Below are 21,817 nucleotides of genomic sequence, written 5' to 3' on the forward strand. Positions count from 1 at the left end.
TTGAAATAGTTTCAGTGGAACCGCCCTCTTGCCTTCGAATTGACTTGGCAATTCAGCAGTGACTGTGTGTGCATGCTCATAAGCTGCGCGAACATGGTGACCGAGAAAAGAGAACAGATGAACAGATGGCCCCGGCATGGGAGGCATGGCGTCCCTTAGCGGGGTTGGAGTGCGAGCACTCGTGTGATTCCGAGATATGGCAAAGAGAGCGTGAGAAGGCAATGCGTTCTCGAGCCGGCTCTGCGTGGAAACTGGCAAGGGAAGAGGGGGATGAGAGCGGCGAGAAAGCACGTCACCAACTGTTGTCTGCAGCCTCTTGGGACACGGAGGTAGAAGAAACAGCTCTTTTAATGAAGGAATAAAGAAAACGAAAACAAAGGATTCTCGCCCTGCCCTCCTCCGGGGGAAGGAGTGGTCCTGCTACCATCTCGTGAAGAGCTGACATCCCCAACTCCGGGTCGCCCATCTCAGGAAAGCCTCTTGGCCTGACACTTGGCAGGTTTGGGGGCAGAGACAGGCTGCGCCGCCCTTCTGCGACCATCTCCTCGCTGCGACATGGGTGGAGGCTGCTGCTGTGGCCGAGCGGGAGTGGAGGACACCACAGGGGGGCGCCCTCTGCGACGAACAGGCTGAGGCGGCTGAGCCAGCGGCAGTGTGGAGGCAGCAGCGGGCCGCCGGGGCAGAATGTGCTTAATGGCCTCAGACTGCTTCTGGGCGGCAGAGAATTGCTAGGCAAAACTCTCTACCGCGTAGCCGAAGAGAAAAGTCTGGGAGACCAGGGAGTTGAGGAGCTGAGTCCGATAAGACTTCCTCCTGTCTGCCAGGTTCAGCCATAGGTGGCGCTCCTGAACCACCAAAGTGGACATCACCTGACCCAAGGAGTGCACAGTGACCTTCGTCGCCCAGAGAGCGAGGTCGGTAGCAGTGCGCGCCTCCTGCAAAACCTCTGGGTCAGCACTGCCCACTTGCAGCTCTTTGAGCACCTTGGCCTGGTAGACCTGAAAGGTGGCCATCGCATGCAGGGCAGAAGCGGCCTGACCCGCAGCTCTGTAAGCCTTGGCCACAAGTGTGGATGAGAACTTACAGGCTTTGGAGGGAAGCTTGGGACCACCACGCTAGTTGCATTGCAACAGAATGCTCCACTGGGGGTATCCCAGCATACACTTTGGCTGCTCCGCCATCGAGGGCAGTGAAGGCGGAGGAAGCACCAGAACGGTTTTGGGCAGTTAAAGGTGCCTTCCATGAACTGGTCACTTCCTGGTGCACCTCCGTGAAGAAAGGAACCAGAGGGGGGGGGCTGGTGATCAGCACAAACAGCCCCCAGGAACCAATTGTCCTGCCTCAAGCGTTCGGGGCAGGGTGGAGGATTCCACTCAAGCCCGATGCACTCAGCTGCCCGGGAAAGCACAGCTGTCAGCTCGGGATCAGACTCAGGCAACGCTGGCGCTCTCGGGGGAGGCAACGCAGCCGAATCCTCATCTCCCGACTCAAGCCTGCCTTGTGATGTGGCAATCGACATGTGGTCATCCTCAGGAGCCCCAAATGAGATGTTGGGAACCTGGTGAGAGGGTCCAGCAAACTCATCTGGAAACTCAACCGGCTGCAGCGTTTGTGAGGAGGGGTGGCCCGAGGAGGATGGGTCATAGGGGGTGTGGACGAGGTGACCCTCAGATCACCCTGGCCACCAGCCAAAATAGTCTTCTTATGAGAAGAGGAACTAGATTGGGGTGTGGCAGAGGGGACTCTATACCTCTTAAAGTAATCGAGTCTCGATCTTAACGACGAGATGTTCATGTCCCCGCAATGAGAACATGAGTCATCCACGAACACAGTCTCAGCGTGCTGAAAGTCCAGACACGTGACACAGCAATCGTGGCCGTCACGAGGAGCCATATATCGACTGCACCCAGAAACACACGGGCGGAATGACATCTTTAAAAAAACGCAAACACAACCCAAAAACTCTTTTAGAAAGCTCTTTCAGAGGTGTTGAAGCGCTCAGGGGAGCTGAAAGGCAGGAAGATCTTGACGAAACGCTGAACCGTGCCGTCACACCAACACCAGCTGACTCGCTTTGACTAGATGTGCTCGGCTCCAAAGCGAAAGCTTGAATGCGAGTTGCTCGTGCTGCTCCTTATATACCCACACAGCGGGTGGAGCTCATGATGCAAATCACACAGACCAAGTTACCCTGTGTACCATTGGCTCGTTTTGTTACCACTCAAAGGTGATTGGGCTCTCGGGCGAGACCCCATTCGTCAGTTTCTTTCTGACGTAAGGTCGAACGTGACCAACTGAAAGGGAACTGGACTGTTGCCCAGTGGTCCAAAGTCCTCTTTTCAGATGAGAGCAAGTTTTGTATTTCATTTGGAAACTAAGGTCCTAGAGTCTGGAGGAAGGGTGGAGAAGCTCATAGCCCAAGTTGCTTGAAGTCCAGTGTTAAGTTTCCACAAACTATGATGATTTGGGGTACAATGTCATCTGCTGGTGTTGGTCCACTGTGTTTTTTGAAAATCAGTCACTGCACCCATTTACCAAGAAATTTTGGAGCACTTCATGCTTACTTCTGCTGACCAGCTTTTTGAAAATGCTGATTTCATTTTCCAGCAGGATTTGGCACCTGCCCACACTGCCAAAAGCATCAAAAGTTGGTTAAATGACCATGGTGTTGGTGTGCTTGACTGGCCAGCAAACTCACCAGACCTGAACCCCATAGAGAATCTATGGGGTATTGTACAGAGGAAAATGAGAAACAAGAGACCAAAAAATGCAGATGAGCTGAAGGCCACTGTCAAAGAAACCTTGGCTTCCATACCACCTCAGCAGTGCCACAAACTGATCACCTCCATGCCACGCCGAATTGAGGCAGTAATTATAGCAAAAGGAGCTCCTACCAAGTATTGAGTACATGTACAGTAAATGAACATACTTTCCAGAAGGCCAACAATTCACTAAAAATGTTTTTTTTATTGGTCTTATGAAGTATTCTAATTTGTTGAGATAGTGAATTGGTGGGTTTTTGTTAAATGTGAGCCAAATTCATCACGATTAAAATAACCAAAGATTTAAATTACTTCAGTCTGTGTGCATGGAATTTATTTAATACACGAGTTTCACAATTTGAGTTGAATTACTGAAATAAATGAACTTTTCCACGACATTCTAATTTATTGAGATGCACAGCCACTGCTGTGGCTGTCTGTGACATACTGTCCTATTTAATTGCAGCATAAGTGACAACCAAGCCCCAAGCACATATTATCTTTATCTTTACAACAACGGCAAAGCAGAAGATCGGCTGCCAATCCACGTGATCAGCTCCTGCAACCTAGACATCTACACCTTTCCATTTGACATTCAAAACTGCACGTACACATTTGGCTCTTACAAGCATACAAGTAAGTAACATTTTTTTTAGGCTGTCCATTAAAGTTCCAATTTCAGTTCAGTTCCAATTTAAGGAAGGAAAACATTATGTGCAGTTTGTTTGGATTTGCTCAAACCTATAAACCCTAGTTTTACATGTTAAACATTCAATTGATAAGGTGTTAAATTTGACAGCCATTTGGGACTGATGCAAATTAATTTCTCCCTCTACAGTTCGAGATGTTCACATATTATTCTCAGAGCCAGGAGAGGCCACACTCAAAAAATCTCTACAGTACATGGAGACAAAAGGAGAGTGGCAACTGACTGACGTGATCGCCAGAAAATCTGCCAACTCATCATACTTTAACATGGACGGATTGGACAAATGGGATGAAATAATTTACCATGTTTGTGTCACCTTCAGTTTGTTCAGAAGTTTTAATTTCAATGAACCATTTCTTTATTGTTTGTCCTGTTTATTGTTCTAATGTTTGTCACATATTAGATCGTCCTGAAGCGCAGACCAACTCTGTATGTGGTGAACCTGCTGATCCCCAGCTACTGCCTGATTACCGTAGATCTGTTCAGCTTCCTCCTGCCTCCTCAGAACACGGATCGCTCTGCCTTTAAAATGACCTTGATCTTAGGCTACACCGTCTTCCTCCTCCTCATGAACGATCTGCTTCCTGTTACAGGAGACACCATCCCGCTTATAAGTCTGTTATCACTCTATATAAAGAGTTAGGTCCAAAAGTCTGAGTCTGCAAATAAATTCTTCTATTTTGCAAATATTTCTGATTGAATTGATTTATTTATTTTTTATTAGAAATCACATTTGAAAGGATTGAAAAGATTAAATGAATATTTCTAGTGACCTAGGAATAGTGTAATCCATATTAGACTTCATGTAACATTTACTTGTTTTACATTTTTCAAAATAACCAATTATACTTATATTTAAATTAGATTTTGAACCTCAGACTTTTGGACCTCATTATAACTTATATAATAATAATATAAAGGAACTCAAATCATATAAAATCAATAGTTCTCAAACATTTCAGGCACCTTTAATCAAATCAGAACATTCAAGTGCCAACTTCTATTAATATTATTTATTAGGTTATTTATTGTAAGTTTATAGTAATTTTTTGTATCATCTGCTGCACCAGAGTTTAAAGGGATAGTTCACTCAAAAAAAAAAAAAAAAAAACTGAAAATTTGCCATTAATTTACTCATCCAAGATATAGGTGACTTTTTTTCCTCAGTAGAATGTAAAGTTCATTTTTAGCTGAAAATATGGTCCTTGGTTATTCATAAAATGCAAGTCAATCGCTACCAGCACTTGAGAATCAAAAAAGCATTTACAGGTAACACAAAATTAATCTCTGTGGCTCCTGATGATATATTGAAGTCTTACGAAGCGAAACAATCGGTCTGTGCAAGAAACTGAACATTATTTGCAACATTATTACCTGTAATCCAGAGGTCAGACAAATGATTATACATTTTATTTTATTATGAATGTATAGATTATTTTAAATGCTTTGCATGTTTTTATTGGTCGATTATACTGTTTATGGTAACCAAATGGAGAAGTCTGATTTGTTTCAATGAACTGGTTAATACAACCAATTTAGCAGTGCGATGTGAACCATGGCTGTTTTACATGTCTAAAGCATATATTGTGAATAAACATCTTCATCAGCTTTTTTACATAAACCATGAAAAACCATAAAAACTTGCATTTCATTCAAGAGTTCAGTTCACGCATGCACATATCAGTGGCTCCTCGTTCTTCGGTCCGAGTCGAAATTGTTTGAAGAACTGGAGCGCTGAATCAGTTCATTCATCACAGGATCAAACCGAACTCAGACAGAATTCAGTCCGATTTGGTGAACAGTCAAATTTTTGTTCATTAACAAGAACCTGTTCAAAAGAATGATTTGTTCACAAACCGGACATCTGCCACTCTGAATTATAGTTAATGTTGAAATAATGTTCAGCTTCTTGCACACACTGATTGTTTCACTTCATAATACCTCAATATATGGTCAGCAGCCATGGGTATTCATTTTCTTTATAAATCCTCTTTACTGTTCTACTAAAGGAAAAAATCACCTACATTTTTAATGGGCAGAAGGTAAGTAAATTAACAGCAAATTTTTATTTTTGGATGAACTATCCTTTTAAAGCCCACTGATATATACATCAGTAACTTACGTTATTGTCTCTCTCTCTCCCTACAGATGTGTTTTTCTCTCTGTGTTTAGCGCTGATGGTGGCCAGTCTATTGGAGACAATTGTCATTACTAATATTCTTTGTGGCTCGAGTGATTATCCCCCTCTACCAAACTGGGTTAAAGTGTTGTTCCTGCATTACCTGGCTCGACTGGTTTGCTTGCGCAAGAAAGTCTCTGACCAGAATTCTGACCCTCAAAGTGAGTCTCATAACAGCTAAAAAGTCAAACATTTTCTGCAAATAATATGAACCCTCTTGTACAACTGACAGTATATATCCTATTCTTCTCTGTGTAAAAAAATAAATAAATAAATAAACAAATAAAATACTGGATTATCTACATTAACGCACATATAAAAAATATGATGCTGCATGTTGTGCTTGCTTACCTTTAGATCACATTAATACATTTAACAATTTCTGCCAGCAGAAAACACCAAAGGCACAATTTCCTGTTCACTTGAGAAAGAAATTAGCCAAATTAGATACCCAGAAAAAGGCATTAAATCCCCATTAAATCATGAGCAAGAGCTGAAAGAACTGAGGAATATACACAAAGACGTACTCACCATTCGCCAACAAGTGGACAAGCATTTCTCCACTGATCAGAACTCAGAGGAGTGGATACACTTGGGGGAGGTCATTGATCGATTTCTGTTCGCTTTGTATGTTATTTTCCTCACCGTCAGCTTCTTCACCATATTAATATTCTGGATGTACTGGTACAGTTTTGACAAAAAATCATAATGGCCAGCCAAAAATGTTTATGTGTAAATGTAGCTGTTCAAATTCAGTGGTCTATTTCTCATTGGTCAAGACAAGACTGCTTAGCTGCATACATGAACTTCTCATGTAGTGTATTTTGTCATACTGTAACTTATGTCAGTAAGTAGCAGAAGTTTTCTTTTTAAATACACATGGCATTCTGTAGTTGCGGAAGGACATGAAATATAACAGTGTACGCTTTTAATGGTTAGACCAAGGTTTAACAAATAAGAAACTCATAAATTGAATCACTATAGACTTGAAATAGAAATTAAAGCATCTTTTTTGTGCAAATTATGAGAAGCATCTTTTAATGTAATTGTTTTGTTTTATATGGCACAAAATCAGTTATATTTTGCATCAATAAAGCTATGCTGTGTAAACAATGGTGGTTCTTTTCAAAGGAGCCAGCGACTCTCCACATGGTCACTAGAGTGCACCCTCACTTTTCAATTATTGTTCTATTGTTCTGTTATTCTCTCATTAAACTTCCACTGCAAGAGTATTTCTGTAAAATGTGATTTATTTTTACAAACTGAGGAATGAGACAAAATTATTTACTATACCAATTATAAACATGACCAAGAGCTTGATAAGCATGCACTTTCCAAAGAATCTAAAGAGTAATGCGTGTAAGATATGTCAGATATGTCACCCACTGAGCCAATAAGACTGAGTCCTTTATATAGGTGGCGACACAATATACTGTATAGTTCCCAGAAGGAAAGGTTTATAAATCATACTGAGTATGTTTTTTTGTTTTTATTTTTTATTTTTTCTGTAAGGGTTAGGTGTGTGGTGTTAAATAATAGAACACAGTTTGGACAGTATAAAATCATTATGTCCATGGAGAATCTTCATAAAACCCCAAAATCCAATGTGTGTGTAAAATATGTAGGTTACATAATAATGCCAGTAGGTGGTGACAAGTGACTGTCTTTTTTAGTGAGCCATATACAGTGATTAATTCAACTGTATCATTCAAAAACACTGATCCGTTAGGAACAAAACACCAGACACAATGGTTAGTGCCACTGTTGCCTTGTTTGGAAATAATTTTCTGGGCAAAAATGTAGAAAATGTTACTTCTCGTTTAAATAAAATTAAATATAATCTTACAGTTTATTGAAATTTTGAGGTGAACCGTATGTTGTGGGGAACAAATGTCTCCCCAAGGATAGTAAAACCTGAAATTTTTGGACCTTGTGGGGACATTTTTGGTTTACAAATCATACAAAAATAATGTCAGTTTGTTTGTATTTTAAATGTAATAATGTAGACAGTTTTCTGAAGGTTTAGGTTAAGGGGTAGTGTTAGAGTTAGGGGTGGAATATATAGTTTGTACAGTACAAAAATCATTACATCTATGGAAAGAGTGCATGTGTGTAAAATATGTAAGTTACATAATAACTCCAGTAGGTGGCGATAAGTAACTGTTTTGAGTCATTCAAGTAATTCATACAAATAATTCGTTCAGTAACGAAACACCACCACTGTTTATCAGACAGACACGATTTGTACTGCTCGGTCTAAGTTTGGAAACTATTTTCGGAGGAAAAATGTACAAGATGTTTCTCCATATAATCTTATTGCTTACTTAAGTGTTAAGATTTTTATGATTGAACTTCAAGTTTGTGTTGTGTAATGTATGATTAAAAAGTGTTATGAAACGTACAGTACATACTTCTGGCTAATTTAAATGGAAACATAACATGTATTTGTGAATTTCTCACGTACAATTTCCTGCAGAACAGCTTAGAAGTTATATTGAGAAATTATAGAATAGCCCACACTGTCACACAGCAATAATAATAAAGTATGAATGGCACAACATACCTGTTTAAATGTTTTGTTGCTTTAATTCTCTCACATTGCACCTGTTGAGCTGTCGTTTGACCTCCGATACACTGATGAACTTACATGTGCACAACATATAAAAGCATGAAACAACATAAGTTCATCATTGTATCAAAAGGCATACAACAACTTCTCCTCAGCTCCGCTTCCCGCGAACTGAGAGAAAGCGCGCGCTTTCGGACTTCGAGTTCCTTAAAGCGGCAGTACTGTTTGTTACGGTCGATTAAAAATCTAAATAAAACATTAACTCACTAAAACCATAAACAGTATAATTGACCAATAAAAACATGCAAAGCATTTAAAATAATCTATACATTCATAATAAAATAAAATATATCATTAAAATGTTAAAAACCACAAAGGATTTAAAGTGTGCATGTAAAATTTTACTGACATCCTATTTCTTATTTTATTTTGTCTTGTTTTTTTAAGAAACATACAGTTATTGGTTGCTTTTACAATTTTAGATTTATTAGATTTTTTATTATTTATAGTACATTAGTAAATTAGCAAACAGCTACATCATATTATATAGCACTTGACTATTAAATTCTGAAATAAGACTGCATTACATTAGTGTACATAAACTGACAGTCACCACTGATAAGCTACTAATAAATATGGTAGAACCATAGTTTTCTGTAAAGTTGCTTTGCAATGATTTGTATCGTAAAAAGCGCTATACAAATAAACTTGAATTGAATTGAGTTAGTATTGGATCAGTTTTGGATCGGATGAGTTATTGACTGATCTTATATCTCTTCTTACTCTTAATTACCTTAATATGCTGTTTACATTTAAAACAATAAATCAGAAAAAAGAAAGAAATGCATGTTCTGTACCGTATAATGCATGTTGTATAGAGTATATTGCATTATACTGTTAATATATTGCACATTGTGTTCAGTGCACATGATATTTTACAGTATGTACAGTACATGGCGCACAGTAGTGGATACTTGTACATTCACACACACTCTTCCAGTCTATTTGATAGATCATGCCGACAGGTTGCTCTGAAGTCTCCCTAGACCCTTCATATTCTAAATTCTGCAGGTAAAATAAATAAATAAAAATAAAACATATGGATTTTATACAATGTAAAAAAGTAATAGCACGTTTTATTATACCACTTTGTGCAGTTAGTTAATATTTTAACGGACATCAAAGCTTGCTAAATATACAAAGAAATATGTAGCGAATTATTCATCATTGTGCAACACAGTTCAGATATACTACAGTAAGTATAATTATTATTATTATTATTATTTTTGAACCGCTTTGAGCTCATCATAATTGCTCTGAATGTTGGATAAGGCACAGGTGTGAGCTCGGGCGTGACATGTGGTTGAACGCCTGTCATGGAAATGTCAGGTCACAGCAGACTATCTTGTCTCTTTGAATGTAAATTTAAATTTATACGGACACACTGTCCCAAATAAACCACTACATGAACATGCTTTCCCAATTAAAAAGTGCGATGAATTTACTTTTTATCAATACCGTCCCCATGAATACACCCATACTATAGAAGGACACTCATGAGTTCCCTCAGAAACCTACAATGACAGAACACTGAAGTTCATTGACTTAAGCACACAAAAGCCATGAAACCTCAAGTGCACCAATTAGCAGCCATGGTTTCATTTCCCAAAAGCATTACCAAGCACTGGCACCAATGCTTTCTGCAATCTGCTTAGTTTTATGATGCTTCTTTTCCTACTGCCACATTATATCACCCAGTTCATGGTAGTGAACCTTATGCATGTGCAGATACCATGGCAATCTAATGTAAAAATACATTTCCCAAAAAACATGGTATCAACATGATGCCATGTCTAAACAGGCAACGTAAACCTTATATGAATCCTTATACGCAACCCTTGTGGTCAGTCGCCTGAAAGTAAAATTTTCTTTGCCATTGTTTTTTGGCAGTGCTAGTAACTGGTTACATGTAATCTGGACAACATAATAAGATTCCAAAAATCTGGTAGTCGTAACTGGATTATATTACATTATAAAATGTTCATAATCAGATTACAGTTACTTTTTATGGATTACTTGATTATACTATTCATACAATGACAGTAAACTATTCATAATATTCTTTCACTTAAATATGGCACATTTAATGGTATTTTTAAAACAAGCTGAGTAAAAAGACATCTAAAGTAATCTAAAAAGTAGTCAGAATACATTTCCTAACATGAGGAACCTAGAATCTGTTACTAACAATTTTCATAATTTGTACAGTAAGTAATTTTCCCAGCACTGCTGTCTGTTTTGCTTGTTTTAGGAAGATACAAATATCTGTGATTGCATTTACCTATATGCTGAAAAAAAGCCTCCGAATTATATTATTGTAGAAGATCAATAAATCACTGAATAGAAGTCGACAAAAAAACTGACCTACAGTCCACAGCAATCCATTCTACAATTGAGATGTCAATCTGTATACTTAGGCTACATCTACATCAGTCAATATCTACATCAATCTGGACATATTTCAAAACAACATTTCTGTTTCAAAACACTCTCCATTCACACTAGCATTTTCCAAAAGTTGCTAAAAGTTCGTCATAAAAGTTCTCACTCTTCTTCTAGCACAATCATTTTAGTAGCAAATTTTGCCGGTGACACTCAATCACAATTTACAAAGCAAATTTATCTTTATCAATATTATTAAAGTGAAATAATGCCTTCACAAACATACATATAGGGTACAATATGTGTCATGCGACTAAATTGCTTTTGAATACATCCATTTTCCCAGTCCACACAACATTGTATAAATGACATTTTCAAATGTATCCACTGAGTCTCAGTGTGGATGAGAAAGGACAAAGCATTGAGAAAAGATGCGTTTTCAAATGTGTTAATGTGGACGTAGCTTTGGGTTTTAAGTGTCTCATGCTATTGGCAGCACTGATGCCATCATAAGCACTTTTTAGGATTTTTTTTTCTTTTTTTTTTCTCGAGATGTTGGAGATTTACAGCTTTTCTGCACAACCTAGCTGAGATTTAACAACATCTTTGGCTAGAACAAACCTTTAAAGAAGCTGGCAAAGAGATCAAAGACAATGACAATCTGTTTGTTTGATTTTAATCAAATATTCAGGTTGTACAAATGCCCACTATTTACATAGTGTAAGTGTGCTCTAACCCAACTCTCAACCTTGGTTTACTTGGTTTGTATGATCCATTAAGCCCTTGTGGTCACTGCCTGAGCAGGAGAACATTTGAGGTTTTATTGCTCATTTTGAAGATTTGTTTGCCATTATTTTTAGTGTAAATGTTAAAGCCATTTGTCACTAAATCTGCAACTGTGCTTGTTTTAGGAAGCTAAGCTAATATGCGTTGTCCATCAGTTAAGCATTGTATTTTCTGGAGGTGTTCTCATGTTTCATATGAGGATATTATTTTTCTAAGTGGTTACAAAAGTCTTTCAAAATCAAATCATTTAATAATTAAATATAGATTTTAATACACTACAAAAATTGCTACTTCATCTACAGTAAATGCATTTATGGGAGCTTGGTTGTTTTAAATATGTGATTTAATAAAACCTAAGCTGTACAGGACAAACATAGCTTAATGTTTACACTGACTTTGCTACAAATGATGCTACTAAATGATTTTATCGTTTACAGTTTTATATATATATATATATATATATATATATATATATATATATATATATATCAGGGGTGCACAATAAATATCAGCCAATAATTTAATGGGCATCTCGGTAAATTCAGGTGCTGACTTCACGTTTATTATCAGCTTGGATTTGCGCAGCTTGTCAGTTAACAACGGCTCAGTGTAGTAACAGCTGCTCTATGTGAAATCACACACCTGATGTAATTTACCGCTGATTAGATAACCTGCTTTACTGACGAGATAATTATCGGACGATATTTATCGCGCACCCCTCGCAGCTATATATATATATATATATATATATATATATATATATATATATATATATATATATATATATAATATAGTGTTTTATTGTGTAAGTCCAATGATTCAGAAATATATGACAGCTCTTCTCAAAAGGAACATGACTCGAAACACGGTTTGAGTTACATATTCTTTTGCATGTTCCTTTAGTAAAAAAAAAAAAACAGTGTTGAAACCATGGCAGATTATTTTTACTATAGATTTTTTTTACTGCAACCTGCATACTGCATGAAGGCATTTCATCTGAAGCTTTTTTTTTTTGCAAATTCCAGCCAAGAACCACCTTTGCCAAGACTTGTCAACTCAACCATCTCCCCCACACAGAAAGACAAGAACCTGGGTATAACCTCAGACAACTGTATTTTGGTCTGATTATAAAACATTTGCAAGATTTTTTTCTTACCTGCTCAGATTCTGCTCCAGGCCTCAGTCTGAACCCATCTTCAGTCCTGCAACTTACTTCAAGCTGGCCTCACTTGGAAACGTACTGTTGGTTCTTTTGATTTGATCAATGCATGAATATTTACATACTGAATATGAATGAATATTGAGATTGAATTGTTTTAACTATATCACATTTAGAAAAAAATGCTTTGAAATACGAGAGATAACGCCTTGTGGTCATTCTAATTTGGGTAAACAAATAAGCAAGTATTTATGTTATGTACATTCTCCATTCTGCTATTTGAACCTCCACATATAAAAAAAAAAATCTGCTAAATATTTACTTGCAGTCCGGGTTATTGAGGACCTAATGGCTTCTATCTGTCTTCCAAGAATGCAGGTAAGACTGTTGGTGTTATAATATTTCACTTTAATTTCATGTGTAATCGGCAAAATAAACTTTTTTTTTTTTTTATACACATTACTCTAGTTTTAAAAGATTAATAACTATAATTATTATTTTTTTGTTCGTTTTTTTCTGTTTTGATTTCGTCTATCATATCCTTTTAACATTTTGAAATTCAATTTTTTTATTTTTTATTTTATTTTTTATTTTTTTTTTTTTTTTATATCTTGAAGAATCTTGGTAATTAGAATTTATAGTTTTGGCTGTATTTAATTGGTGAGGTTGTATTTTATGATTATTTGCTATATATTGCAATTGGAGGTAACACTTTATTTAAATGTGTCCTTGTTACACGTTACATGTACTTACTATTCTAATAACAATTAATTATACATAATTACATGCAAGTAACCCAGAGCCAAACCCTAATCCTAAACCTAACTATCTAGTAATTAAATGTAGTTAATTAATATTACTGTTTAATTACACTGTAACAATGACACCTTAAAATAAAGTGTAACCTCACTGGATATTCAACAGGTTATAATATGGTACGCCGATCTCACTTGGCTCCAGCTGATCACCAACTGCTTCATTATACACTGTAAGATTCATTTCCATACAATTATTTTTCTTTTTTTCCCTTAATCTGTTTCAAAAGACTGTGATTTTACAGCAAGAACATTTCAGGTGATTTGATAGAAGAAGAAAAAAAAACACTAATTAACAAACAAACTCTATTGACCACTATTATTACATTAAATGCAAAATGCTTTATTCAGATTTTGCTCTTTCAGCTCTCTTGCTAGGTTCTGTTAATCCATTAAACTGTTCAGAACCAACAACAAAATCGCTCCTTAGTGCCATGAAAGAGGAAGTCATCCTCTACAGCGATGCAAGACCAGTTATAAGTCTGAGCACTCCCACCAACGTCACCGTGGACTTGACTCTCTATGGAATCTTAGGAGTGGTCAGCAACTTTGACTTAAGATTTACAAAACCATGACATTTTTATAGTACTAATCCCACTTAATATTATAGAAATTGTTACAAGTTGGTATATTTTCCCTTTCAGAATGAAAAATCACAGGTGTTGGAAACATATCTGTGGGTGAGGATGGTAAGACTCAACAAATACACTGTTTAGACAAGGGGTGTGTGATATTGACAAAAAAAAATAAATCCCAATCCTTATTGGAGTTTTTCCAATCATGATAACTTTGATAATTGTTGCTGTTTTCTTTTCTTTTTGTACAGTTTTTGTTTATTTTTGTCTTCTCCTGCACTGTAAATATTTTAGCACTTTCCAATAAAACACCATTTTTGGATTTTGCATCAACTTTTTGTACAGCACGTCATTTTCCTTTTCCACTCCAACTGGTTGGCCTCCTTACATAAACAATATTATTTTTCAAAATCTTGCTGAGATATTGCTGAGTGTGTTTTTGTACCCTGGCTGGTTTAGGTCTGTCTTGGATAAATAAATAAGACACAAAAACAACCAGAAGGTGATTCACTTAGAAATGATTTAAGTGATCAGCCAATTATGTTCCATTACAGATAACAAATTACATAAAAAAACTGTAGTTAGTAAAATAATCTAGATTATTTATTTTTGGTAATGTAGTCTGACTCCTTTTTGAGTAATTTTAGATTACTTCTGACCTAACTTGCTTATAACGTCGACTTGATTGGAATTATTAGCCGCATTTCCACAGCCGCAACTGTCAGGTCAAAAGCGGGCGTGCTACTGCGTGCCAGGACCAGTCGCGTTTCCAGTGTCGCTTTTTTACAGAGTTAAATATAGCAATGTGGTCGCTCAGTTTTTCTAGATTTGTGTCAATCGTATTCCCTATGACTTGATTGCAAATACAAAAATTACACAAGTAAAGAAAACGCGGTACTTATGTGATGTGAAGTGACGTGACATACAGCCAAGTATGGTGACCCATACTCAGAATTCGTGCTCTGCATTTAACCCATCCAGAGTGCACACACACACCGTGAACACACACCCAGAGCAGTGGGCAGCCATTTATGCTGCGGCACCCAGGGAGCAGTTGGGGTTCGGTGCTTTGCTCAAGGGCATCTCAGTCGTGGTATTGCCGGCCCGAGACTCGAACCCACAACCTTAGGGTTAGGAGTCAAACTCTCTAACCATTAGGCCACGACTTCCCACAACAAATTATTAAAATAATCACCCCTTTATTTAAATATATGCAGCTCGAAGTAGCGCGGCCACACGCTGCGTCATCTTCTTGATTGACAGATGTCAGCGTTAAGGCGCAATACTGCCACCTGGGAGGTCAACCAGGTACTGGCGCTGGAGCAGGCTATTTGCGTGTCGTGTTATCATAAGTGTCCTGTTCATTTTAAATATTGTGGTTATCGCCAATACTGGTATATGGTCACAACCTAAATTAACACGATGTTGATATTTCATGATTCGAATAACACGGTTATCGTCAATACCGGTATATGGTCACACCCTAAATTAACACGATGTTGATATTTTATGATTTGAATAACACGGTTTTCGCCAATACCAGTGTATGGTAACACCCTAAATTAACACGATGTTGATATTTTATGATTTGAATAACACGGTTATCGTCAATACCAGTGTATGGTAACACCCTAAATTAACACGATGTTGTTTTTCATGATTCGATTAACACGGTTATCGTCAATACCGGAATATCACGATGTCCCTTCTATGAACAAAGGCATCTGGAGAGTGTCAGCGCCGTGGATTATTTCAAATAGTTCACAGCTATAACTACAGCATTAAAGACTTTTAAAATGATTTTAGCTCAAAACGCACTTTCAGACAGCGGCGAGTGTTTGAAATAACTTCTGTTTGAGATCTGATCAGGATTATGATCACCATATAAGGCAGAAATGTTTATAAACAATGCAAAAGACTATGCACGCTTGCCATTCTCATAGTAAATATGGTAAATATGACCGCTTAAAGGTAAAGCATAAGATAATCATAGTTTTTGTTCGGGAGCACCCTCTGCTACTCAATTTATTCATTATGATCAATGTATCACTGCGTAAAACATTGATGCATTTGGATTTAAATCTTTAAATAAACAATAAAAAATGCAAACAAACGGCCGCTTTTATCATGTTCATTTTGTGATCTCGCTAGCTCCAGTGATTTAGTTAGTTTTCTGATAACTGAAATGATGGGGTTGCGTGACGGTGTTCCAGAGAGGCATTTGAAAGGCGGTTAGTGAAGTGGAGTTTTCAGACGGTGGAAACGCAGCGTGATTTTGGGCTTTGTGGCACTGGCCCGACAGTGGAAAAGCGGCTATTGTGTACCATATTGATTAAATTGTGTGAAATGTGAATAAAATTTAAATATGTAATCCATAAAAAGTAACTTTAATCTGATTATAAATATTTTAAAACATAATATAATCTAATTACAAGTACTCAATTTTTGGAGTCTGATTACGTAATCCAGATTTCATGTAATCAGTTACTACTCAGCACAGCAAGCTATTCGTGAATAGATTACTAAGTGCTAATTTTCATTAGTGAAACTAACAAAACTTATGGAATATTAACTTCTTGTTTGTTGACATGTTGTATAAAATCAATATAGCATTCGTGATTGCGCTCCAGTGCTAATAGTTAGGAAGACGGCACTGATGTTTCGTGAGATTACTTAACTATTTTGCATCGTACAAATATTAAAAACAAAATCCCATTCAGGCATGTTTTTTGCTTTCATACCTGCATTTTAATAGACATGATCACACAGTAAATGCTTTTGGATTGTCAAGACAAGTTTGTCTTTGTTTTTTGCAAAGTGAATGACATACTCGACAATGTCAGTTCGCATAAGCAACAATTATGCTATTATCGCAGATGCAGGGACGGATTTACCTCATCGAGAAATGTATGCTAATAGTATTTATTTATTAATGTTAATGTATGTTTTTGAGAGAGAGGGGGAGGAGGAAAATGTGATTCCTGTAAATAAAAAGGTGGAAAACATGCAAATAGTTTGTCATTTTTTTCCCTCAGTGTTTGTTGTATTTATTTAATCATTGTTTTTGGGGGGTTTAGATCTTTTTTCTTACTAGGGCCCTCCCTGCCTAGAAACCTATGCATAAATCCGTCCCTGCGCAAATGATAAATATCAAACACCCATAGTTTAGTAGGCATTAATAGTCATCTTGCATGATTTATTCACATTTTACGGAGCTACATATGTACAGGCACTAGTAGCAATAGCACTAGTTGAATAATTATTTTTTGTAGAGGTGGCAGATTGAAGGTTTGAGCTGGGATCCTGCTGAGTGTGGAACGAAAAAGATCTCACTACCAAGAGAAAAGATATGGATTCCAGACATTGTCATCAATGAATTGTAAGTTGCAAATATTGAATGTAACAGCTATGACTACTGGATAGGGAACAAAATTGTGTTTACACACTTGCAATGGACATCCAAACCTCTAACCTGCTACCCACCATCATTTTACAGCATGGATGAAAACCGAGCACCAGAAACATATTACGTCTATGTGACCAACACTGGACTGGTGCTTGATGGACGGCCGTTTCACGTGATCAGCTCCTGCAGACTGGACATCTACACCTTTCCATTTGATTTTCAAAACTGTACATACACGTTCAACTCTTATAAACACTCTCGTGAGTAAGCAAAACTGAGAAAAGTGTGTTCCTGTTTGGCTACTTGTGATTATACTGTATCTATTGGTCTCTTTTTCTAGGTGATGATGTTCAGTTATTCTTCTTTCTGCCAGTGGAGCAGATATTCAAAAATTCTCTTGAAGCGATGACAACTAAAGGAGAGTGGGAGCTGATAGACATGAGAGCAGAAAAACCTGTACAACTCTTTCTGGAAGGGGGATGGGATAACCTCATTATTTATGTTGGTGCCATTTTAGATTTGGGGGAGAATTCACTAAGAATCGCAACTGATACTGTCACGATTGGTGAACGTTTTAAAACTAAGTGAAATGTGTTATTTTTTAAAAATTATTTTTTATTTTGTGTTTTTTTTATATTCGACAGTTTGTTTTTGTGGGATGACTTTTCAGGAAATATCTGTTTTAGGCTTACGATCAGGGTTAGGTGCTTCTACATCCTTGTTAATCAGCTATCATTTCCCACTGATTTTAGGAATAAAATATGGGTAGGGTTAGGTTAAGGGGTAGGGATTGGGTTAAGTCTATATTTTTGGACAGTAATGTTGATCCAGGATCATCAAAAGATGTTGATCCAGGAACATGTCTTACTTGGCAAAATCACAGCGAGCGTCACAATTAGGTGCATGTTACTGTGATCCAGACATCAACAAATAAAGCTGAAAGTGTGTTTGACTACACCAGGGGCGTCTAATCTTACTCCTGGAGGACCAACGTCATGCAGAGTTTAGCTCCAAACAGCTCCAACACACTTGCCTCAAAGTTTATAGTGAATCTGAAGACCTTTGCTGTGCCTGAAATCACCCCTTTACCCTTAAATAGATTACTTTTTAAAGGGACAGCCATTTATAGTGGTGTCCAAAATCATAGTGGACATTAACAAGTGTACTCATTCAATCCCACAATGCACTGTGATAGTGAGTGTACAACCGATGTATCCTAGAGAATACCCGATTTCATTCACTCCTTCAACTGGACTTCATTAGTGGACTAATGTAGGGAATAGTTAATGAGAGTATAAGAAGCGATTTGAACATAGTTCTTGATTAGATTATTTCAGTTGCGTTTAATTAGGGTTGGCACTATAGGAACAGGTTTGGACACCCCTGGACTACACTATGTGCCTGGATATGACCAGTTATTAGGCTTTTCATCATCAATTGACCACAATTTTTTTTATTATGTTTGCTTCCGGCTTTCTGTGTGCAGTTGTAGTGCAACATTGATACCTCTAGCAAGAAGAACTGAGTTTTCTAAATAGGTGATACGATTTTTTGAAATCCTTTGGAGGTTCCCATGCTCCTTTGGAGATTTCTGGGCTGTATCTAGTTGGCGCGATCTGTAAAGAGCCCAAATCTACCTAATGGATTACAGCTCAATGGAGTGTTGAAGGATTGACATATTTTTGTAGACCAACCTTGTTTCAACACTCAAAGTTTGGTCTTTACTTTTAAAGAATTAGCTAAAGAAGAGGATGGAAAACATCAATAAACCAACAGAGAACAAAGCTGAAAACAAGTAGGAAATACCACACACAAACGTTGTGCAACTTCTTAGTGAATTCAAACCTTTGTGGTAATTTTATTTATTTTTTTACTGTGAAATGTATACTTGTTTAACAAAAATGTCCTCACTCGTTGTGGGCTAGATTGTCCTGAGACGTCGAGCTACGCTGTATGTGGTGAACCTCCTGATTCCCAGCAGCTTCCTGCTTTCTGTGGATCTCTTCAGCTTCCTGCTGCCACCTCAAAGTGTGGACCGTGCTTCCTTCAAAATGACCCTCATCTTGGGTTACACTGTCTTCTTGCTGCTAATGAACGACCTGCTGCCTGTCACAGGAAACAACTTACCACTCATAAGTATGTTGTCAACCCTTCTTATTCACTATTTTTTCATATTTTTGTCTTTACTCTGCTAAAATGTGGCCCCAGATGGTCCCTACACAGCAATACTTTCTTGGCAAACCAAACTTGGCATGACCCAGTTAGGGCTGGTATATGTCAAAACTCAGGGGTGTGCAATCCTGCTCCTGAGCTCCAGTACACCTGCCAAGAAGTTTTCTAGTGAGTTAATTAGGGTTGGAGCAAGTGTGCCACACACATCCTGAAATGTGAAGCCAAAACATTCCAATTGTCATCTAATGGCTGGCTGCAGTCATAAACCCAATACTTTATGTAAACAAATGGGACGTGAACCAATCATCGTCCTAGCTTTCTCAAGGTATTACAGACCTCTTTGGGTTGACCAGTCGTATCATTAAGATTAACCTGGTCAATCAGCTTAAGTCCAGGGTGTCCGATCCTGTTCCTGGAGATCTACCTTCCTGTAAAGTTCAGCTCCAACCCTGACCAAGCACAGTTGAACCAGCTAATTAATATTTTCCAGAACACCTGATAATTACAGACGGGTGGTTGGAATTGAACTCTGCAGGAAGGTACTGTAGATCTCCAGGAACAAGATTGGGCTCCCCGGCTTAAGTTTTTCTGATCTACATTCAGGCATGGACCAGCCTGGGGAGCGTTTCCCAAAAGCAACTATGGCCGCAAGTTCTGTTGTTATCAAGAGAGTTCAATGGAACTAATAACCATAGTAAGCTAATTATGGTTTTGGGAAATGCACCCCTGGTCTGTATTTCTCAAAAGCATTGTAGACCATCAATGGTATCAATGGTCTCTACTGTGGTTTACAATACTTTTGGGAAACTAAGGCCATGACTTTAACGCGATCTTTTTCAGCAGGGTAGGTGATCGTTCTTTACCTCCTCTTATCTTTCTCTCTCTCAATCTAGATGTGTTTTTCTCACTCTGTTTGGCCTTGATGGTAGCAAGTCTCCTTGAGACTATCCTCATCACCAATATCCTGTATGGTTCCCGTGACTTGCCTCCCTTACCCAAGTGGCTCAGGATTCTGGTCCTGAAATATCTTGCTCGACTTGCTTGTATGAAGAAATCTTGTGATAAACACCTTGAAGGTAAGACTCTTTTTGGAAGCCAATATATTTTTGTCTTCCAGTACTCTTTCACGTTATTGTTGTGCACCTGACGTCAGAATTCATATAATTGGTGTAAAAGATGTTTTTCAGTGATGGTCTTGTTTCTTGCAACAGCAAACACATCTGAGAGCACTTTCTACAAAAACACCATGACTGATAATGCCATGACTGATATTCCAAACAAAGAACTAGTTGGTGCAAGTCCAGTGAGAGTCTGGGAACATTGCCTTGATGAAATGAAGAAGATGAGTACGGATTTATTGGCCATCCGTCACCAAGTTGAAGAGCACTTCAGTAATGAAAACAGAACAGATGATTGGTTCATGTTTGGTCAGGTCGTTGACCGTGTGCTCTTTATAATGTATAGTCTCTTTATTGTTGTGAGTTTAAGCACAATTATGGTTCTGTGGCTATACTCATACAGTCTAGACAAAAGGTCATGATTTATTATTGCCTGCTCTGTAAACTGATGACACCAAAACTCTGATGATGTTATGATTTATTTCTGATGTAATGAAGTGGATCTTCAACAAAATAGTCTAGCTTTATACTCTTTATTGGGGCTTTAAAGGGGTAGTTCACCAAAAATTTAATTTCTGTCATTTACTCACCCTCAAGTTGTTTCAAACACAAAAGAAAATAATTTGAAGAATGTTGGTAACCAAACAGTAGCAAAAAATAAATAAATAAATAAATAAGTCTACTGGCAGCTCAGAGTACACGATGACAGAATTTTTATTTTTGGGTGAACTAACCCTCTCAGTGTCCCAGTATTTAAAATTCCATAGACAAGCTCTGGAACATAAAAATAAATAAATAAATAAATATTCAAAATAAGTTAATATGTAGAATCTGACTTTCTGTTGTATCTGTTTCACCAAAACATGTTTTTTCACTGTTCTTTTTAGAATATTATATTATTAAATAATACTATTTAAATATCAAACAAACTTTAGTCCTGGTTTTGAGTTTGTTTGTTTTTTAAAGGATTTATTGATTTCAGTTATTGTGGTTTAATGTTAAATATATGTATTGAAGTAAGCATAAGGTAATGCATTTCTAAATGAATAATTATAGTTAATGATAGTTATTAATTTGATGCATGACTATAAAAGAAGCCTCAAGAAAATGCTCTTAAAAAATGCA

At 37.5% G+C, this 21,817-nt stretch overlaps 2 protein-coding genes across 2 annotated transcripts; both read left to right on the forward strand.

Moving 5' to 3' along the window:
- Positions 1-1,517: 1,517 nt before the first annotated feature.
- LOC122141654 (5-hydroxytryptamine receptor 3A-like) lies at positions 1,518-6,359 on the forward strand. The gene is made up of 6 exons (XM_042749578.1): positions 1,518-1,561; positions 3,229-3,398; positions 3,601-3,776; positions 3,875-4,085; positions 5,620-5,811; positions 6,043-6,359. The coding sequence occupies exons 1-6, from the start codon at positions 1,518-1,520 to the stop codon at positions 6,357-6,359; spliced, it is 1,110 nt and encodes a 369-aa protein (XP_042605512.1).
- Positions 6,360-18,930: 12,571 nt separating this feature from the next.
- LOC122141590 (5-hydroxytryptamine receptor 3A-like) lies at positions 18,931-21,467 on the forward strand. Its single transcript, XM_042749465.1, has 4 exons — positions 18,931-19,197; positions 19,328-19,538; positions 20,468-20,650; positions 20,786-21,467. Exons 2-4 carry the CDS (start codon positions 19,454-19,456, stop codon positions 21,112-21,114), a joined length of 597 nt encoding a protein of 198 aa, XP_042605399.1. The 5' UTR covers positions 18,931-19,197; positions 19,328-19,453; the 3' UTR covers positions 21,115-21,467.
- Positions 21,468-21,817: the final 350 nt, after the last annotated feature.

The sequence above is a fragment of the Cyprinus carpio genome, chromosome B22, assembly GCF_018340385.1.
Source record: "Cyprinus carpio isolate SPL01 chromosome B22, ASM1834038v1, whole genome shotgun sequence".
In the NCBI taxonomy this organism is placed as follows: domain Eukaryota; kingdom Metazoa; phylum Chordata; class Actinopteri; order Cypriniformes; family Cyprinidae; genus Cyprinus; species Cyprinus carpio.